General features: G+C 44.0%; 1 protein-coding gene across 4 annotated transcripts in view; it reads left to right on the forward strand.

Moving 5' to 3' along the window:
• Nucleotides 1-18,811, forward strand: part of Mad (Mothers against dpp) — a 179,057-nt gene that overhangs the window by 146,720 nt on the left and 13,526 nt on the right. For 2 of the 4 annotated variants that reach the window (XM_045761563.2, XM_045761562.2), the window contains exons 3-6: nt 11,006-11,177; nt 14,402-14,665; nt 15,245-15,337; nt 17,653-17,783. In XM_045761563.2, coding sequence (XP_045617519.1) covers nt 11,006-11,177; nt 14,402-14,665; nt 15,245-15,337; nt 17,653-17,783 — 660 coding nt within the window. The remainder of the gene's footprint in view (nt 1-11,005; nt 11,178-14,401; nt 14,666-15,244; nt 15,338-17,652; nt 17,784-18,811) is intronic. The other 2 variants (XM_069301401.1, XM_045761564.2) reach the window with 1 other exon arrangement.

Below are 18,811 nucleotides of genomic sequence, written 5' to 3' on the forward strand. Positions count from 1 at the left end.
GTTTGGGCGTGGGGCGCGCCTCTCGTCTCCCTCCCTGCCCACACCTGTTGTCTCTACTGGCTGCCCACACCTGTTGTCTGGCTTTACTGGCTGCCCACACCTGTTGTCTGGCTTTACTGGCTGCCCACACCTGTTGTCTCTACTGGCTGCCCACATCTGTTGTCTGGCTCTACTGGCTGCCCACACCTGTTGTCTCTACTGGCTGCCCACACCTGTTGTCTCTACTGGCTGCCCACACCTGTTGTCTCTACTGGCTGCCCACACCTGTTGTCTCTACTGGCTGCCCACACCTGTTGTCTGGCTTTACTGGCTGCCCACACCTGTTGTCTGGCTTTACTGGCTGTCCACACCTGTTGTCTCTACTGGCTGTCCACACCTGTTGTCTCTACTGGCTGTCCACACCTGTTGTCTCTACTGGCTGTCCACACCTGTTGTCTCTACTGGCTGCCCACACCTGTTGTCTCGCTTTACTGGTTGTCCACACCTGTTGTCTCGTTGGCTGGTGTCAATGCGAAGATGTTACATTAATGTTAGTTGTCTGTCTCTGTCTGTCTCCCTCTCCTGTCTTCCGCTGTGGGCGACGTTCACTACACCAGGGGCTCAATTGGGATGCCGTGACCGTCTCGTTCATAAACAATTGAACAGCTGAATAGGCTTAGATAACTACCAGCTTAAGTTTAGCATGAGTGAGTGGACAGTAGCCACGACGCCCACGGTGCTCGACTTGTGTCGTCCAGAATGTGTATTGTTGCTAGAGATTCAGCTACTCGGAACAAGTTCCAAGTAGCACGGGCTATGGTGAGCCCGTAGTGGTCTCACCTGGTCCTTAATCTTAATTTTCCCCTCGGAATACGACCCGCCAAATCGTTTTAACAACCAGGTATCCATTCACTGCTGAGCGAACAGAAACGTGGAGTTAAGGATTGGCGCCCAGTCAATCCTCCCCGGGCAGGATACGAACTCGATCCACGTCGCTCGCGAAGCGTCGGCCAAGTGTTTTACCACTGCACCACGGGAACTGCAACAAAAAATGTGTATATGTATATATAGGCTGGTTACCCCTGTAAATGTGTGGCCACGGCTGTGGTAGCAAATATATATATAAAAAGAAAACGTTGGTGTTGGCATTCATTCATGCGCAGTGTGATGGGCGATGCTGCATTGTTTACACTGAACTGACACCTGGTAATGATGTGTACACACGCACCTGTAGGTGCAGGTGCCTCGAATCGACAGCAGGTGGTCGAATACAGCCGGCTGGTGTACTGGTCCGGCGCCCCCAGACTATTAAGAAAGCCATATTCGTGGGTTTCTTAACAGCTCTACAGGTAAATCTGGTCTGGTGTTTCTCTACTTCCTCAGTTACTTCAATATTATCAACAGTGATCCTCCCTTCCTCTTCCATCACTTGGTAAAGCTCTCCTTTGGCTCGATCTTGATGACCTGAAATTGTTAAGATTATCAGACCAGCTTGTCACATTCTGTGAGGATATTTCCGTCTCTTTTTAGCAGCAAAATTGAAATCCTTTACTGTTGATTATCTTTACTTATAACTGTGTTACAAACATTGGCTGATCTTTGGCTAAAGTTGCTACGTCATTTTCAAACTATCTTTGTCAATTCAACCAGCAGTTAATTTGTTTCTTCTCGTCTACACCTTTTCTGAGTGGTACATAGGTGTGTGTTTACTAGTTGTGTTTTTGCGGGGGTTGAGCTTTGCTCTTTCGGCCCGCCTCTCAACTGTCAATCAACTGTTTACTAACTACTTTTTTTTTTTTTTTTTTTTTTTTTTTTTTTTTTTTTTTCCACACCACACCCACACACACACACACACCCCAGGAAGCAGCCCGTGACAGCTGACTAACTCCCAGGTACTGACTAACTCCCAGATACTCCCAGGTACGTATTTACCTAGCACAAATATGTGCTAGGTAAATACGTGTGTGTGTGTGTGTATTCACCTAGTTGTGCTTGCGGGGGTTGAGCTCTGCTCTTTCGGCCCGCCTCTCAACTGTCAATCAACTGTTTCTAACTACTACTACTAGTGTGTGTGTGTGTGTGTGTGTGTGTGTGTGTGTGTGTGTGTGTGTGTGTGTGTGTGTGTGTGTGTGTGTGTGTGTGTGTGTGTGTGTTGCCTCTATTATTTCATGGGCTGTGTATGCCATCTCCGTGTTCTTTCCTAATTCATTTTCCAACTGAACTTCGTGGTGAAACTTTCCAATCTGTATTCTTGATTTCCTCAGGGCTTGTTATACATCCTCCTCTCGACCAGCTCTGTGATTTTGGTTAGCGTTGTGAGTTAATAAAGGATGGTACTGGCTGTGGATCAGTATCACTCTGAATGACCGCCAGGTTCCCCCTTGCTCCTCTCCTCTGTTGTCCGTCTTATATGCTGCTTTACCATGAACCTCTTTGTAACCTCCTTTAATTTTGTGTTATTCCTGACATGTGGGGAGATACTTCGTTGTCCAGTTATGTTCTGTGTGATTTAAATTGCCAAGTACTAGGAACTTGGGGCCAGATTCACGAAGTAGTTACGCAACCACTTACGAACCTGTACATCTTTTCTCGATCTTTGGCGGCTTTGTTTACAATTATTAAACAGCTAATGAGCTCCAAAGCACCAGGAGGCTGTTTATAACGATAACAACAGTTGATTGGCAAGTTTTCATGCTTGTAAACTGTTTAATAAATGTAACCAAAGCCGTCAAAGATTGAGGAAAGATGTACACGTTCGTAAGTACTTGCGTAACTGCTTCGTGGATCTGGCCCTTGGTTCGTAATCCACTTACAATCCTTCCTGTGCCCTCTTGACATTTTTTTTCTAATTGCTTCTGTTCTGCTCTTCCCTGAGCCTCCTGCTCTTATTGTGTACATTGTGTAGTGCGACCTCACCGTCTTATCATGTCCTGGTCAGGATATGATCTGTCTTAACAAAGGTGACTAATACACAGGATATGATAAGAGATATTTCCTCCAGCAAACTCCAGACTATTTTGAACAGCAGGTAATGTTGCCTCTCGTGATAGGCTGCAGTCTCTATAAGAGGCTGTTTTTGAGGCTGAGGCTATAAGAGGTTGTTTTTCTATCTCAAGATACAGGCTCCATGCTGGGACCTGTACGTACATGTGTGTGTATCTATGTATATGTAATTACCAAAGTGTAGTTACAGGATGAGAGCTACGCTCGTGGCATTTTTTTCTGAGTTACTTCTGTAATTAGAATGAAGTGTGGCTGGAGGTTGTGTACCCTGGTGTTCAGTTGGGTACAACTGGTGGGTCGTGGCCTTGTGAGGGAGAGTGGGGACAAGGATGGATGACTGGCACCTTCCCAGCCATTGGTCTCTGTTGTGTTGGAGGAGGACGGTGTTGCCTGGCCTCTGGTGCCGCTTGCTGTATCATACATGTTTGTGACCCCCTTGTATATACACACTTGTAGAAGTATTATCCTTATTATCCTTGTAGAAGTGTTATCCCCCTACATGTATATGTCTCCTCTGCTTTGTTATATTCTCGCTTTAGACACAGACTTAAATGTGGCCGATATTTACCTTCATCCGTCATATTGCTCACTTCTACCGCCATGGTGCCTCGGGCCTCCGGGTGTGGCTGTGTTTTACCCAGTAGCACGTGGCCTGCGCGCGCTACCTTCCTGTCCTGTCGCATGCTTCACTCTCCCACGGGATGAACAACCCAGCCTGCGCGCGCTACCTTCCTGTCCTGTCGCATGCTTCACTCTCCCACGGGATGAACAACCCAGCCTGCGCGCGCTACCTTCCTGTCCTGTCGCATGCTTCACTCTCCCACGGGATGAACAACCCAGCCTGCGCACGCTACCTTCCTGTCCTGTCGCATGCTTCACTCTCCCCCGGGATGAACAACCCAGCCTCCGCACGCTACCTTCCTGTCCTGTCGCATGCTTCACTCTCCCACGGGATGAACAACCCAGCCTCCGCACGCTACCTTCCTGTCCTGTCGCATGCTTCACTCTCCCACGGGATGAACAACCCAGCCTCCGCACGCTACCTTCCTGTCCTGTCGCATGCTTCACTCTCCCACGGGATGAACAACCCAGCCTGCGCACGCTACCTTCCTGTCCTGTCGCATGCTTCACTCTCCCACGGGATGAACAACCCAGCCTCCGCACGCTACCTTCCTGTCCTGTCGCATGCTTCACTCTCCCACGGGATGAACAACCCAGCCTGCGCACGCTACCTTCCTGTCCTGTCGCATGCTTCACTCTCCCCCGGGATGAACAACCCAGCCTCCGCACGCTACCTTCCTGTCCTGTCGCATGCTTCACTCTCCCACGGGATGAACAACCCAGCCTGCGCACGCTACCTTCCTGTCCTGTCGCATGCTTCACTCTCCCACGGGATGAACAACCCAGCCTGCGCACGCTACCTTCCTCTCCTGTCGCATGCTTCACTCTCCCCCGGGATGAACAACCCAGCCTGCGCACGCTACCTTCCTCTCCTGTCGCATGCTTCACTCTCCCCCGGGATGAACAACCCAGCGGGGTTTCTTCCTATTGGGGAGTGTTGTACATGCTGCTATGGCGGTGTGGCCACTCACAGGATGAGTGGCGCTGCCCAATAAACTCGCCCCGCGGGGGCGGGGGGAGTCTCTTGAGTGTGTCCCCAGCATCCCATAACCTCCCAGATAAGAATCCCAGCATCTCTTGTGATCTCTTTCCAATCACACTCTTGCCTTCACGTCCACGTCCGTCTGTCCCTCTGGGCTTGGGGACGTGTTCATGGTTATCTTGAGGCTATCTTGAGATGATTTCGGGGCTTTAGTGTCCTCGCGGCCCGGTCCTCGACCAGGCCTCCACCCCCAGGAAGCAGCCCGTGACAGCTGACTAACACCCAGGTACCTATTTTACTGCTAGGTAACAGGGGCATAGGGTGAAAGAAACTCTGCCCATTGTTTCTCGCCGGCGCCTGGGATCGAACCCAGGACCACAGGATCACAGGTCCAGCGTGCTGTCCGCTCGGCCGACCCGCTCCCAATGGTGATGGCTTTATGCTCGCCACCGTCACCGCAATGAATGAACTCTCAGAATGTTTGGCAATATGTTTATTGTTTGTGATGTGTGTGTATATATGTGTGAACACGATGTACTGAACGGGGTGAGAATAGCTTCAGCTACCTCATCCTTCTGTGTGTATTTTACCTCAATAAACTTATTTCAATTTCAATCTGTTTTGACTGCTCTTTCAACCCGGGCCATTAACCCACGTTGACGAGGTTGTATCAGTCGTCCTTATACTGACGTCTTATCTCCTGTTTTCTTCACCTCTGTTTCTTAAGTGTCCTTCACCTACCTCGTGTTCCCCTTATTATCAGTCGTGGAGAGCATACCTGGAGATGGTCTCTAGAGTTTACACGTCTGGGATGCTCTCGGGCGTAGGTTCGAATCCTCCTCACGGCCCTTGTGGATTTGGTCTCGGGAGGTGTTCTACTCCCCGAGCCCCGGCTTCAATACGCGTCCTATCCCACCGGCTGTAATGTTTTCATCTATCCATTGCCCACCTCTTCTATCTCTTTCCTTAGTCCCTATCCTCCTCCTTGTATATTCAGTACTGCATTTGCCATCTTCCCGCTACTGGGCAACTCACCCTTATTAATGTGTGTGTGAGAGAGAGGGAGAGAGGGGGGAGTGTGTGAAAGTACTATAAGTGACTAGGGGAGGTGGGGGGGGGGGGGGTTGAGGTGTAGCTCCCCATGCCCCGCCCATACCAGCCTTGTGGTACCTCTGGCTCTGTACTTTATTCTGACAGTCGAATTCTTTGTCGAATTAAGCTGTCTATGTCTATTCCCCCCCCCCTCAGTATCTTGTACGTTGTCATCATGTCTCATCTGTTCCTGATTTCTTCCAGGGTTGTGAGGTCTACTTAATTTAAACTATACTAATAGTTTATCCATCTTAGCGCTAGTAGTAATCTTGTTGCAAACCCTACTACTTTTTTAAGTGTGTGTGTGTGTGTACTCGCCTAGTTGTACTTACCTAGTTGTGCTTGCGGGGGTTGAACTCTGGCTCTTTGGTCCCGCCTCTCAACTGTCAATCAACTGGTGTACAGGTTCCTGAGCCTATTGGGCTGTTATCATATCTACATTTAAAAATGTGTATGGAGTCTGCCTAAATCACATCACTGCTTACACACGCTGTTCTGTTACACACTGTTTACACTCGCACGCAGTGTGTGTGTGTGTGTGTGTGTGTGTGTGTGTGTGTGTGTGTGTGTGTGTGTGTGTGTGTGTGTGTGTGTGGGGTACAAAACATGAAGTGTAACGAGAGCAGTTCCCACGGTGTGGCACCCCATGTGTCTCATGTTTCACCCCCCCCCCCCCCCACTGCACTCCCACGACCCCCCCCTACTTTGACCCCCTCCCCTCTTTACACCTCGGGGACATGTTGGCTCCTCTGCTAGTGCTAAGTGTCGGACCCGGACCCGGCATAATGTGACTGGAATGGGTGCGTGTTGTACCGTGTGGAGGTGTGGGTGGCGGGTGTGGACCCGGCAGCACATGTGGCGGGTGTGGACCCGGCTGGACCCGGCCTGGGGCAGCTATACACAGGACACCTGTTGACTCGGGCGCAGCCGGGGCGTGGGTGGGCGGAAGGGTATAGTGAGCTGGACCTCGGATCCACCAAAACTCTCGAATCACTGTCTGAACATGAAGGAAAGGTTCAGGTAACACATGTGAATACATTAGGGAACAGCCAGCAAACGTAACGGCAGCTTTGTCCAAACACAAATTAGGCACCAATACAAACTGCAAGTTGCACTTGATGCAAATCATGCAGGCCATGAGGCTGTAGTCATGCAATGCATTGCTACAACCTCCCCCCCCCCCCCCCCCGAGGTACCCATCTGAAGTTACATTGGGTGAACGGGTCTACGGCCACCAACATATTTCTCTGTCCTAAACTATGCCAACTCGCGGTTAAAGATACGAAATACTATGATCTTGAATGTCCAGATTTCTATGTAAGAGAAACAGTGTTTTGGAGAGGAGGAGAACTATTATAATATGTCAAAAGTTTTGTGGAGGGCAGACACAAGACAGTAGAATTTCTACTTATTCTACTTAAAATTATCTGTAAAGTAAAGCTGTAAAGTACCTGTAAACATTTTTTGTCAATTTGACTGTGAATTATCTAAAATTATCTGTTAGTTTAAAGGACTTGCCCGAAACGCTATGCGTGCTTTACAAGAATGTAAAATCAACTTAATTTCTATCTTTTCTGTTAACCCCCCAACGTACCTTCTTGTATATAAATAAATAAATAAATAGTTAAGAGATGGGGGCAGGTAGACATAGCAGTTACATGAGTGGAGGTTATACACAAAGGTTATACGCCGCTCCCTAATACAACACAAACTATCACACCACAACACCACCACCACCACTACCACAATTGGACGAATCATTGCCAGAATTACCACACACACCCTGGATCATAACTGAGGTATGGAAGGGCACTCTCACAAGCAACCAGAAGCGACACATACTGTGGAGTGTTTTATATTAGCAAACATGTAAGGCCAAAAGTCAAACTCGAGATTTATGTTCATAAATGGCCTCTTAATAGTCAAATTCAATATATTTGGAGCATTCGCATAAATCCAAACAGGAGAATCTATGGACTCTGAAATCTGGATTCTAAAATGTTAAAGTTGTAGAGTAAATACGTGCTCGACCATCCCCGCCCGGAGATGGTACCGGGGAACACGTAGCCACTGTGCTACAGGGCCCCATAAATATGCCCTCTGTATGGCGAATAATCATTTATTTACCAACAAACCTGTATCAGTTACAGTGTGCGTGAAGGGAATTGTTGTCTCGTGTACAGTTTTAGCTCTTGACAGTGTGTAACGCTTCATATAGTTTAGGTACGGTAAACAAATGGTTTAAATAGAAACGGGTAGTGGTATGAAATGTAGAAATAGCCTAAACTACTCTATCCCTTTGAGATGTATTTTTTTTTTTTTGAGATATATACAAGAGTTGTTACATTCTTGTAGAGCCACTAGTACGCGTAGCGTTTCGGGCAAGTCCCTGGAATACGATCCCTGCCGCGAAGAATCGTTTTTTCATCCAAGTACACATTTTACTGTTGCGTTAAACAGAGGCTACAGTTAAGGAATTGCGCCCAGTAAATCCTCCCCGGCCAGGATACGAACCCATGACATAGCGCTCGCGGAACGCCAGGCGAGTGTCTTACCACTACACCACGGAGACTGCAATTAGTTTCTTGTCTCAATAAACATACTTGAACAAACTGTTCCCTTTTTCATTTTGGGTGGTGGTAGTGGTGGGGGAGGGGGGGGGGGGGTGTTGACATTCAGTCTCTCCGTGTTACTCTCTTGGCTAGAATTTTGGTTGTGTTTTCCTGGTGTGAGGATGGGATCGATCCCTGGCTGAGTAAGCTGGTGTGGTAGGGGGAGGGGGGAGGGGAGGGTGTGCTGGTGGCTGCTGAGTTGCAATCCTACCTACTGACCTGCCTTCAGAAACCCCTCTTATCTTCCTGTTGGTAATAGACCACCTCAGGTTGTTGGCGTTTCCTGCTTGCCTGCACACACACACACAACACAACTGCCGTTGTTCTCACGCTCGTGTTGAGGGCCGTTTGCTGGGGGGAGGATGTTATTGTTGGGGTGTTGAGGGCGACTGTGGCAGCCCTGTCCACCACTGCTCCCACACTCCTCAATGTCCACCCAACACACACTTTCTTCCTCCTCTCACCAACTGAATTATAATAATAATAATAATTAATTATTACTACTAATAATAAATTTTTAAATGTTAACGAATATTATAACTATTTATTTATTTATATACAAGAAGGTACATTGGGTTTGTGAGAATACATAGCATAGTATTTACAATCTTGTAAAGCCACTAGTACGCACAGCGTTTCGGGCAGGTCCTTAATCTAACAGATAATTTTAAGAAGGTAAATTCTAGCAGAATTAATAAAATGATAACAGATACATTGCAAGAAAAAAATGAGATGAGAGAGAATAGTATGTATATTAAAGCATATTGGTATATTAAAGCTCTGGTTGATGACATTGAACTTGATTGGTAATTTAAACAAGATTAAGACACCGTACAGCAGATTGATAGCACATATAAGAAGACAGCAATGATCACAATGGTAAAGATGTTCGGATTGGGTACATAAAGATAGGGAGATTGGGTAGCAATAGATACAGTGCAATTTTAAAGCAACAAGGTAAACATAAACTATGCAAATGAGATTAGGTACTTTTTAGTTTTGTTTTTGAATGACGCAAAAGTTGGACAGCTTTTCAATTCATTAGGAAGTGAGTTCTATAGACTGGGTCCCTTTATTTGCATAGTGTTTACACAGATTGAGTTTGACTCTGGGGACATCAGAGATATTTATTTCTGGTGTGGTGATAATGGGTCCTATTACATCTGTCCAGGGAGAGTTTCAGAGCAGGATTTGCGTTTAAGAACAGGGTTTTGTAAATGTAATTGACACAAGAAAATTTGTGGAGTGAGATTATGTTTAGCATGTTAAGGATTTAAGGATGTTAACTGGGTTTAGTAACTGTTAGAGTATGTACACTTAAATAGTATTAGCATTGCTGTGTTGTCTCTGGATTTGAACGTCTTCATAATCCAATCCAGCTGGGTGAATGTCTTACCACTGCGCCACGTGAGACAAATTCATCGTTTCCACTGTACCTAAGTACCTGGAACTTATCACTGCTAAACATGTTATTTTCCGTTGCCCAATCGATGGCTATTTATTTCGGCTTGTAGTTTTTCAGTTTCTTCTACAGAGGAAACTATCATACTGATTTGTGTATCATCTGCAAAGGATGACTCTAAGCTGTGACTATTATTTTTGTCTATATCCGACATAAGAATGAGAGATAACAGCGGTGCAAGTACTGTGCCCTGGGGTACAGAGCCTTTCACTGCACTTGGACTTTATCTTCTTTGATTGACTGTTACTCTTTGCATTCTGTTTGACGGCTGAAAATCCAACGCCCCACTTTACCAGTTATTCCTATTGACCTCAGTTTATGGGCTATCACTCCTTGGTCACATTTGAACATCTACATTTTGTTTTTCTTCTAAAGCGTCTGTGATTTTGTCATAGTGGTTGAGTAACTGTGACAGAGAAGATCTTCCCGCTCTATATCCATATTGTCCTGGGTTGTGAAGTTCATTGTTTTCCATAAAACTGGAAATTTGATACTAATCACTCTTTATTTCCAGTTCAACGAGACAAAAAATAACAAATTAGCAAACGGGAAGCCTGGTCAGAGACCGGGCCGCGGGGATACTAATCCTCGGAGTCTTCAACAAGTGGGGTTACTTTACCTTGCGTTGATTCCGAGGATCAATGTCCCCCACAGGCCGGTTTCTGACCAGGCCTCCTGATTGGTGGTCAGGTTATGTGTAGCGGGAGTGTGGAAACGTCTTAGGTGTTGATAGTTATCTCTCAGTGTACGTACTGCAAGTACGTACTCGAGTAATGTAATGTAATGTAATGTAGTCGGTGCTTTGTAGGTTTACAGTTGCCACTGGGTAAAGGAATATATTAATCAACATTGGACATTCTAGACTAGGCTAATGTCAATATTTTAGTAAAAATGACGCTTATGTAAGAACGAACTCTCCAGCACGTGAGGAGATATTAAATTTTACTCAATCTATGCCCCCAAAAAATGTTAGTTTCATTTTGCAGGCGATGAGTCACAATAACGTGGCTGAAGTTGTTGACCAGACCACACACTAGAAGTTGAAGGGACGACGACGTTTCGGTCCGTCCTGGACCATTCTTAGTTCCATTTTAACTGATATAGACCTATTTAGTCTAGCGATTATTGTAATGATTTGTTCGTTATACAAGTTTGTAATACGTTTCTGGTTCTGATATCTGTAAATTGCGAGTTTGATTAGGAGCTATGTCTTGGGTCGAAGAATGTGTAGTTATTTTGTTGTTTTGTTTTCAGGTGTCCCACCGTAAGGGGTTGCCACATGTGATCTACTGCAGGGTGTGGCGGTGGCCAGACCTACAGAGCCACCACGAGCTCAAGCCCCTCGAGCACTGCCAGTACCCATTCTCAGCCAAACAAAAGGAAGTGTGCATCAACCCGTATCACTACAAGCGGGTTGAGAGTCCAGGTCAGTCTTCGCCACCACTCGTGTAATGACTTAAGTGTAGTTAGAGGATGAGAACGATGCTCGTCATGTTCCTGTCTTCCCAGACGTACGTGTGTGTGTGTGTGTGTGTGTGTGTGTGTGTGTGTGTGTGTGTGTGTGTGTGTGTGTGTGTGTGTGTGTGTGTGTGTTTTGTGTGTGTGTGTGTGTGTGTGTGTGTGTGTGTGTGTGTGTGTGTAATTACCTAAGTGTAGTTACAGGATGAGAGCTACGCTCGTGGTGTCCCGTCTTCCCAGCACTCTTTGTCATATAACGCTTTGAAACTACTGACGGTCTTGGCCTCCACCACCTTCTCACTTAACTTGTTCCAACCGTCTACCACTCTGTGTGTGTGTGTGTGTGTGTGTGTGTGAGAGAGAGTGAGAGAGAGAGTGAGTGAGAGTGAGTGAGTCGTCTACAACATACTGCTAAACACCACAAACAATATGGTGGAACTGCTGATTACCAACATATAAATTAAAAATGTGGTGATTGTCCTTGTAAATAAATTACCAGATGCAAATCCTCAGCAGTTTAAAGACCAACTTATGAAAATAGAATACTGCTTAAAAAAATCTCTCTAGCCCTGCCTCAAACATCATCTTGCTTGGTGATGTCAACATCTAAAACGGTAAAATGTGGCAAATACTGTTATAACAGAGAATTCCAGGAAGCAGTCTGAATGAACAGTCACAATGAACAGTCTCTTGCGGATGAGACAGATTTGCTTTAAGTAGAATAATAGTAGAATAACCACATACTGGAGCAAAATATATGCAAGGACATGCAAAATAGAGCCAGTGAAGAGTAGAGGTGCCATAGGCAGAATCAGAGAGCACTGTTTGAACATCAGGGGTCCACGACTGTTCAACCCCCCCCCCCCTAGTAAGCATTAGAAATATTGCCGGAACAAAGGTGGCTGTCTTCAAGATGCACACAAGCTCTTGCAAGAAGTGCCGGATCAACCAGATTGTAGTAGACATGTGAGCTTGCGGACCGCTCCAAGCAACAACTTGTTGGACCAAGTTATCACAAGCCGGGCTCAGACTCTCGGAGAGAAGAGCTCCTGAAGCTCTCTCCAGATATGCTCCAGTATGAATCCTCGGGCGAAGCCATCTTTAGACTCATTTCATTTTAGTAAAGACGTACTAGCCCAGATTTATTATAACTATGGTGTTTTTGGAAGGCGTGATACATACGCCCTATGTATGGCCTTATGAAGATACATACCTCCAACCCCCCCCCCCACTCCACCTGCCGTACCCTCCTACTCCACCCACCGCCCCCCCCACCCACTCCCCCGACCATACTTTCCACTCAACATACCATGAAAACCGTGTACAGTAATTTGATAACATTTTGACGTTTTTTCATGTTTTAGTTGAAAGCACAAAACGAGATTTAAGGTTATTGTTATCCTTCAAATTCATATGAAAATCTCTCTCTGGGTAGTCAGAGAGAGAGGGAGAGAGACAGACAGAGGGAAGGAGGGAGGGAGAGAGATGGGGGAAGAGGGAAAGGGAGGGAGGGAGAGAGATGGGGGAGAGGGAGGGGGGGAAGGGAAGAATCATGAATGAATGAATTGATCGATAGGATTTGTTGTCTTAAGATTATTTATATACTATTGTTTGTATTAAGAGAGGTGTCGGGCATTGGGAACTGGGGATGTCTTTCTTCTTCAGCTGCAATCCACAAATATCTAGTTACAGCTCCCCACCTGAAGCTACAAATAGATGTGGGTGGGTGTTATGGGGGCGTGGGTGGGTGTTAGTTGGTGTGGGTGGGTGTTATGAGGGTGTGGGTGGGTGTTATGGGGGTGTGGGTAGGTGTTGAGGGATGTTATGGGGGGTGTTGGTGGGTGTTACGAGGGGAGTGGGTGGGTATTGGGTGGTGTGGGTGGGTGCTATGGGGTGTGGGTGGGTGTTATGGGGGTGTGGGTGGGTGTTATGGGGGTGTGGGTGGGGGTTAGGGGGTTTGGGAAGTAAAGAAGACCTTACTTGAGCTGAAAGATAAAGGGTTCTTAAATTGTGTGTAGATAGTCTTGTAAGTGTAGCATTATAGAACATGTCTCATACATGCCTACATACAATACATGCCTCAAGTATATAACCATTAGTCACGCCTGACATGTCATTAGCACTTTGTTTTAATTAATCCAGTCATTTGGTTGAACAGAGTTGAAAATTACACGTAGACAATTCTTTTTTATTAATTACTGTACACAGTTAATTTTCAGTTTATGTAGCCATATTTTACACTGACAACCTGTGTGGGGTAGGAGTTGAGTTCTTTACTTAATGTGGTCAATTTTGGGGCATGTATGAATTTGCATGGGGACGAGTCATCAGTACCAAGAATATAATGTTCTTAAAATGCATCAACGATGAATTCCCTCTAAAGGTTCAACCCAAAAATACATTACAGTCCCCATCTTACCTGTGTTCTACTGTTTGAATTATTGTACAGGTATTAAACTTTATGAATTATAGAAGAGCATTACGTTGGTATAAAGTCGTGTTAATAAAACATAATGTTTTCAGAATAGTACAGTAAAATTTACTCATTTTTCCTACATATATCTATAAGAGGAAATATCTGTTTATGTACAAGGTTGTAGGCCAGATGCTTGTGGGAGGGAGGGGGGGGGGGTGTAACCTTGCCCAACTTTGCAAGGTGACTGGTTGGAGGTAATGTACATCATAGGCTGGGTGGGTTCAGGCCCATTGCTCCCATTAATGGGGAGTTGGATCATTATAGATAGGAGGTAGTACCTGGTAGAGTCACTGAAGTTTAAAGATGAAATTAGCGTGTTTCATAATTTTTAGTAGACTTTGAATATACTGTACTGTATATATTAGAGCAAGATCTGTCATAAGCAGGTTGAGATGAGCTTCCCTGGTCACTAGGTCAACCTGGGCTCCCAACACTTAAATGGCTCAAACTTTTCAAGGTCAACTCGGACAGTGCTGGATACCCTATCTAGTATATTACAATACTGTATACATATACATTAATAAACTTGTCTTGTTAATTGTAATGCATCCTATTTTACCCCATGTGATCCTTAACAATTCAAATGAGGTTGAAATTTCTGCGAGTTGTTGAGGAATGCATTCCCTCATAAAACTGTGTGTTGACTGCAGCTAGACCAGCTATATACAGTATTTTTGTTAATTTAATTTCTAATAATTTTTTCTTATTTTCCACAGTTTTGCCACCCGTGTTAGTTCCTCGGCATTCTGAATTTGCTCCAGGGCACTCTCTCCTGACGTTCCAACAGCAACTGCCAGAGCCCATGCCCAACAATGTCTCCTTCTCCCAAAATGGCTTTGTCCACTCATCAGTAGGTGGAACGTCACATTCACAAATTGGAGGTGGGAGTATGACTGGTATAAACCAACCTCCGTCACCTGTTGGGAGTGTAGTCAGCCCCACTAGCCAGAGTCCACACAGTCCATATGGCAGTATCACAAGTGAGTACACTTAAATTTTGTTTTGATAAGTTTTAAATATATAGTCAGGAAAGTAGGGAACTGACATCCTAACCCTGAACTATTTTACCACATTCAAAATTATAGATTGTAAACAATACAGTATGTTGCTTAAAAAAAAAAATCCTCTACCATATTTAAATACTGTAAGGAGAATTATGCAACACTTAATTTTTTCATCATGCCACAAATAGTTCCACCAGGCAGTATTTAAACATACAGCATTAGTCATTATATAAAGGAAAGGAGGGTACCTATGGTTGTGTTTGTAGGATCCCTCGGCCTCTAGGAAGAGGATATGTTGCATCCAGGGAAGCCTTGTGGGACTCCCATGTGCGCTTGCATACATTGTCTTCTCTTACCACCCCCTTGTATATTGTGTATTATTTTATTCAAACTTTACTACATAAAATATTAGTCATTATGTTCCAGATATTTTATCGCAGATATTTTTATTTACATATTAAAAAGTGAAAAGTGGTAAATGTACATTGTGGTCTAAAGATCATGTCTGGATTAAATTGCTCTTGGTATGGCATTTAAGATTATGATCATTTCCAGGTGGCGGGAGCTTAAGTGGCCTGAACCAGCCTCCTTCTCCGGTGGTCAGTCCTGCAAGCCAGAGCCCACACAGTCCTTATGGCAGCATCCCGGGTCAGTTCCACCCTCTTTATTTGTTTAGATATCCTGCAAGATGTCTAATCCACCACTTACAGCACAGTAATTTGCTGTCAAGAATTAATATGTTGTATTACACATAATAGCATTTTTTGGTGATTATTAGTGAAAGATATGTATACATAAAATGTTGAACTGAAGTATGAAAGACTCGTTCATTCATACAGTAGTGACTTATTACAAAAGTCACCTATTATAATTAGAACCTTTATTGAAATACTGTATATTCGGTAATTAGAACAGGAAACATGTGCAAGATACCATATATGGTTTCCCCACATCATTGTAAAACTACTGAATCGTTGCTTAATTTCTTTCGAGGTTGCATCTTTGTGTCTTGACTGAACACAATCACCCATATTTTGATGTAGAATACTTCATCACGCAAACTACCCATGTGTCTGAATTACAGTGCTTTCCACACACACTCTTGCCAATATTTACAGCACTCCAACAATATATTCATTCATGGCCTGATGTAGAAAACACTCTCACACACGTTACTCGCATATTAACCAAGCAATCATGCCAAAAAAAATTGCTGATATCTACATCACATTCTCCCCCCCACACACACACTCTCACACTCACACACACTCTCTCACACTCACACACACTCTCTCACACTCACACTCACTCTCTCACACTCACACTCTCACACTCATACTCTCACACTCATACTCTCACACTCATACTCTCACACTCATACTCTCACACTCACACTCTCACACTCACTCTCTCACACTCGCTCTCTCACACTCATACTCTCTCTTTCGAATGATATTGTGATCAAAGCGAAAATGCAACCTAAACTACTACATAGTCATTTAAGAAGGAAAATGTCGGTGAATGACCAAGTGACAAGACGCTGGAAAACTGAAGGGACATATACGGAAAGTGACAAGGAAATGTGTGAGGTACTGAATGCCAGTTCCCATGGAGTGTTCACAAATGAGCCTTAGCAGCTCCCTTTGTTATAAGACGAGATTATCCTAGATGAGACTATCAGATACAGTATAGAGGTGACTATCGGATATAGACGTGACAGCAGAGAAGGTAATGAAACAGCTGACAGCACTAGATGAAACTAAAGCAGTTGGACCAGACAACGTTTCACCCTGGATACTAAAAGAGGCAGCTCAGGTCCTCAGTGTGCCTCTGGCAAGAATCTTTAATAAGTCTTTATCTTAATGAATCTTTAATGAGTCACTTATGAAGGGAGAGTTGCCTAGTTGTTGGAAGGAGGCAAATGTGGTACAATTTTCAAGAAAGGAGATAGGGAAAAGGCACATACTTACGTACTTAACTACAGACCTGTATCACTGACAAGCATTCCATGTAAAGTACTTGAAAGAATAATCAGGTTAAAACTGGTTACACACGTAGAGAACATCAGATTTGTAAATGAACACCAACATGGGTTCAGGGAAGAGAAATCATGCCTAACAAACCTTCTGGAATTCTATAATAAAGTTACAGTAAGGCAGGATGGGAAAGGATGGGCAGACTGCATATTTCTGGACTGCCAAAAAGCCTTTGATACAGTACTGCACAGGAGACTGCTATTCAAACTTGAGAGGCAGTAATAGATTAACAGTATTATTAATCTCGAGAGTCCCTCCCCATGTGAAGGAAGCAACTGGAACCTTCTTTGCTTAGGCAATGAACTATTAACATGCAGTCCAGATGGAGGAGAATGGCAGACCACCCCCATGGGAAAAGGATGTGCAGAAGCAGCATATGGAATGCCTGGGGGAATATTTGAGAGAAATCTAAATATTTTTGTTGTGTTAAGAGTAATAATTCAAGCATTTCATGGCCAGAAAGGCATGCCACTTACACATTTGTGTACATTATATAATAACAGAATGGATAGAATATAATTGATCACTTAAGTTTTTTAATACCAGAGAGATGAAAATCATTGTCTCGGTTTAATTATGTACATACAATACCGTATAGTTAATTCATTGTACTGTATGTAGAAGAAACATTAGGTTGCAAAATGGATATTGTTGTAAGGAATAGGGATGAGACATTTCCTTGTAGAAGAAAGTGAGCAGAGCCCTCGGGCTTGAGGGTTGCTGTTGACACTGGTGCTCGTTGAGGTCATTCACATAAATGTACACAAAATGATTAAATGTACACCTTCTAATCTTCTGTATTGGAGAATGTTTGCTTGATCAGTACATTAATGACTTAATTAATTAGGCATTTCTTTTTTTCAAATGTTAATGCCAGGTATTGTTTCTGCATTAACTATATTTTTGTCTTTGTTTTGCCTCCCAAAGCAGATACTCCGCCGCCGATATATACTCCCCCAAGTGAAGACATAAAACAGACCCAGAACGCAGATACAGCCATGGAAACTGTTTCTGTTGGCACTATTATTAATCCAAACGTTACTCCTGTTAACTACCAGGTAATTCACTCTGCTGTTTGTATCATATTACACTACTGTGAATATTTCTGTGTGACTAGACACCCAACCCACACATCTGAAAAATAAAAGTAAGTAAGTAAGTAAGTAAGTAAGTGAGGACATGTTGATCTAAGCTGGACCAAAAGTTTGCCACTTCCTGTTTTTTTTTTTTCTTCAAATGTGTGGGTTGGGTGTCTAATCACACAGAAATATGCACAGTACTGTGCTGCACTGTGATATTATATATTTTTGTTTATTGCAGTATAATGTAGAAAATCCACAGGACCTGTGATGAGAGTTTGAACCTACGTGCTGGATATTCCCAGACACAAGCACGCTCGAGACAACTAGGCCACGACTTAACCCTCATCACCGCTCCTGTGAATTTTCTCATTGATCACGTTACTGTGATTTCTCTGTGTACAGTATAATGTATTATTTGTCGAGTTATCTTCCATTGTTGTCATTTTAACTTGTTAGTTTACAATGGTTATGCACTGTGAAGATGTTTTTATTCTGTACTACAGTAAGAAAACAAATTTGCATTTAGTTTTAAGGCTTGGTAATTAGGACAAAAGTTGAAGTTGCCAGAGTAATGAGGTGAATAATGCTGAATTTAGACAATTCTTGTGTGTTCGCCAAATTGGTGGTGATGGTATATGTACGTAGTAGTAATTCTTCACTCGTAACACAATTCATTTAAATTTTTTGGATTGAAGAAATGGAGATAATAATGAATAATAAAAGCTGTATATACAAAAGTCTACAAGAGTAATATAAACGTTGAGTATGGTATACAGTGTGTAATATGAATAAAAAAGCTTTATAAAGTTAAGTAAGAGAACAGATAAAGATTTCAAGAAACACATTGCGTAAAGGCTATGAAAAACAAAAGGTTGTATTGCAAGGAAGTTAAAAGGGGTAAACCAAGGTACAGTAGGTGAAAAATACAAGAAATACGAATGGAAGCAGGCTTAAGAGTGTGCCTGCTGCTTGTGAGGAAGATTCACGAGTGTGAAATGTGCTTG

This window comes from Procambarus clarkii, chromosome 45 (assembly GCF_040958095.1).
Source record: "Procambarus clarkii isolate CNS0578487 chromosome 45, FALCON_Pclarkii_2.0, whole genome shotgun sequence".
NCBI lineage: Eukaryota > Metazoa > Arthropoda > Malacostraca > Decapoda > Cambaridae > Procambarus > Procambarus clarkii.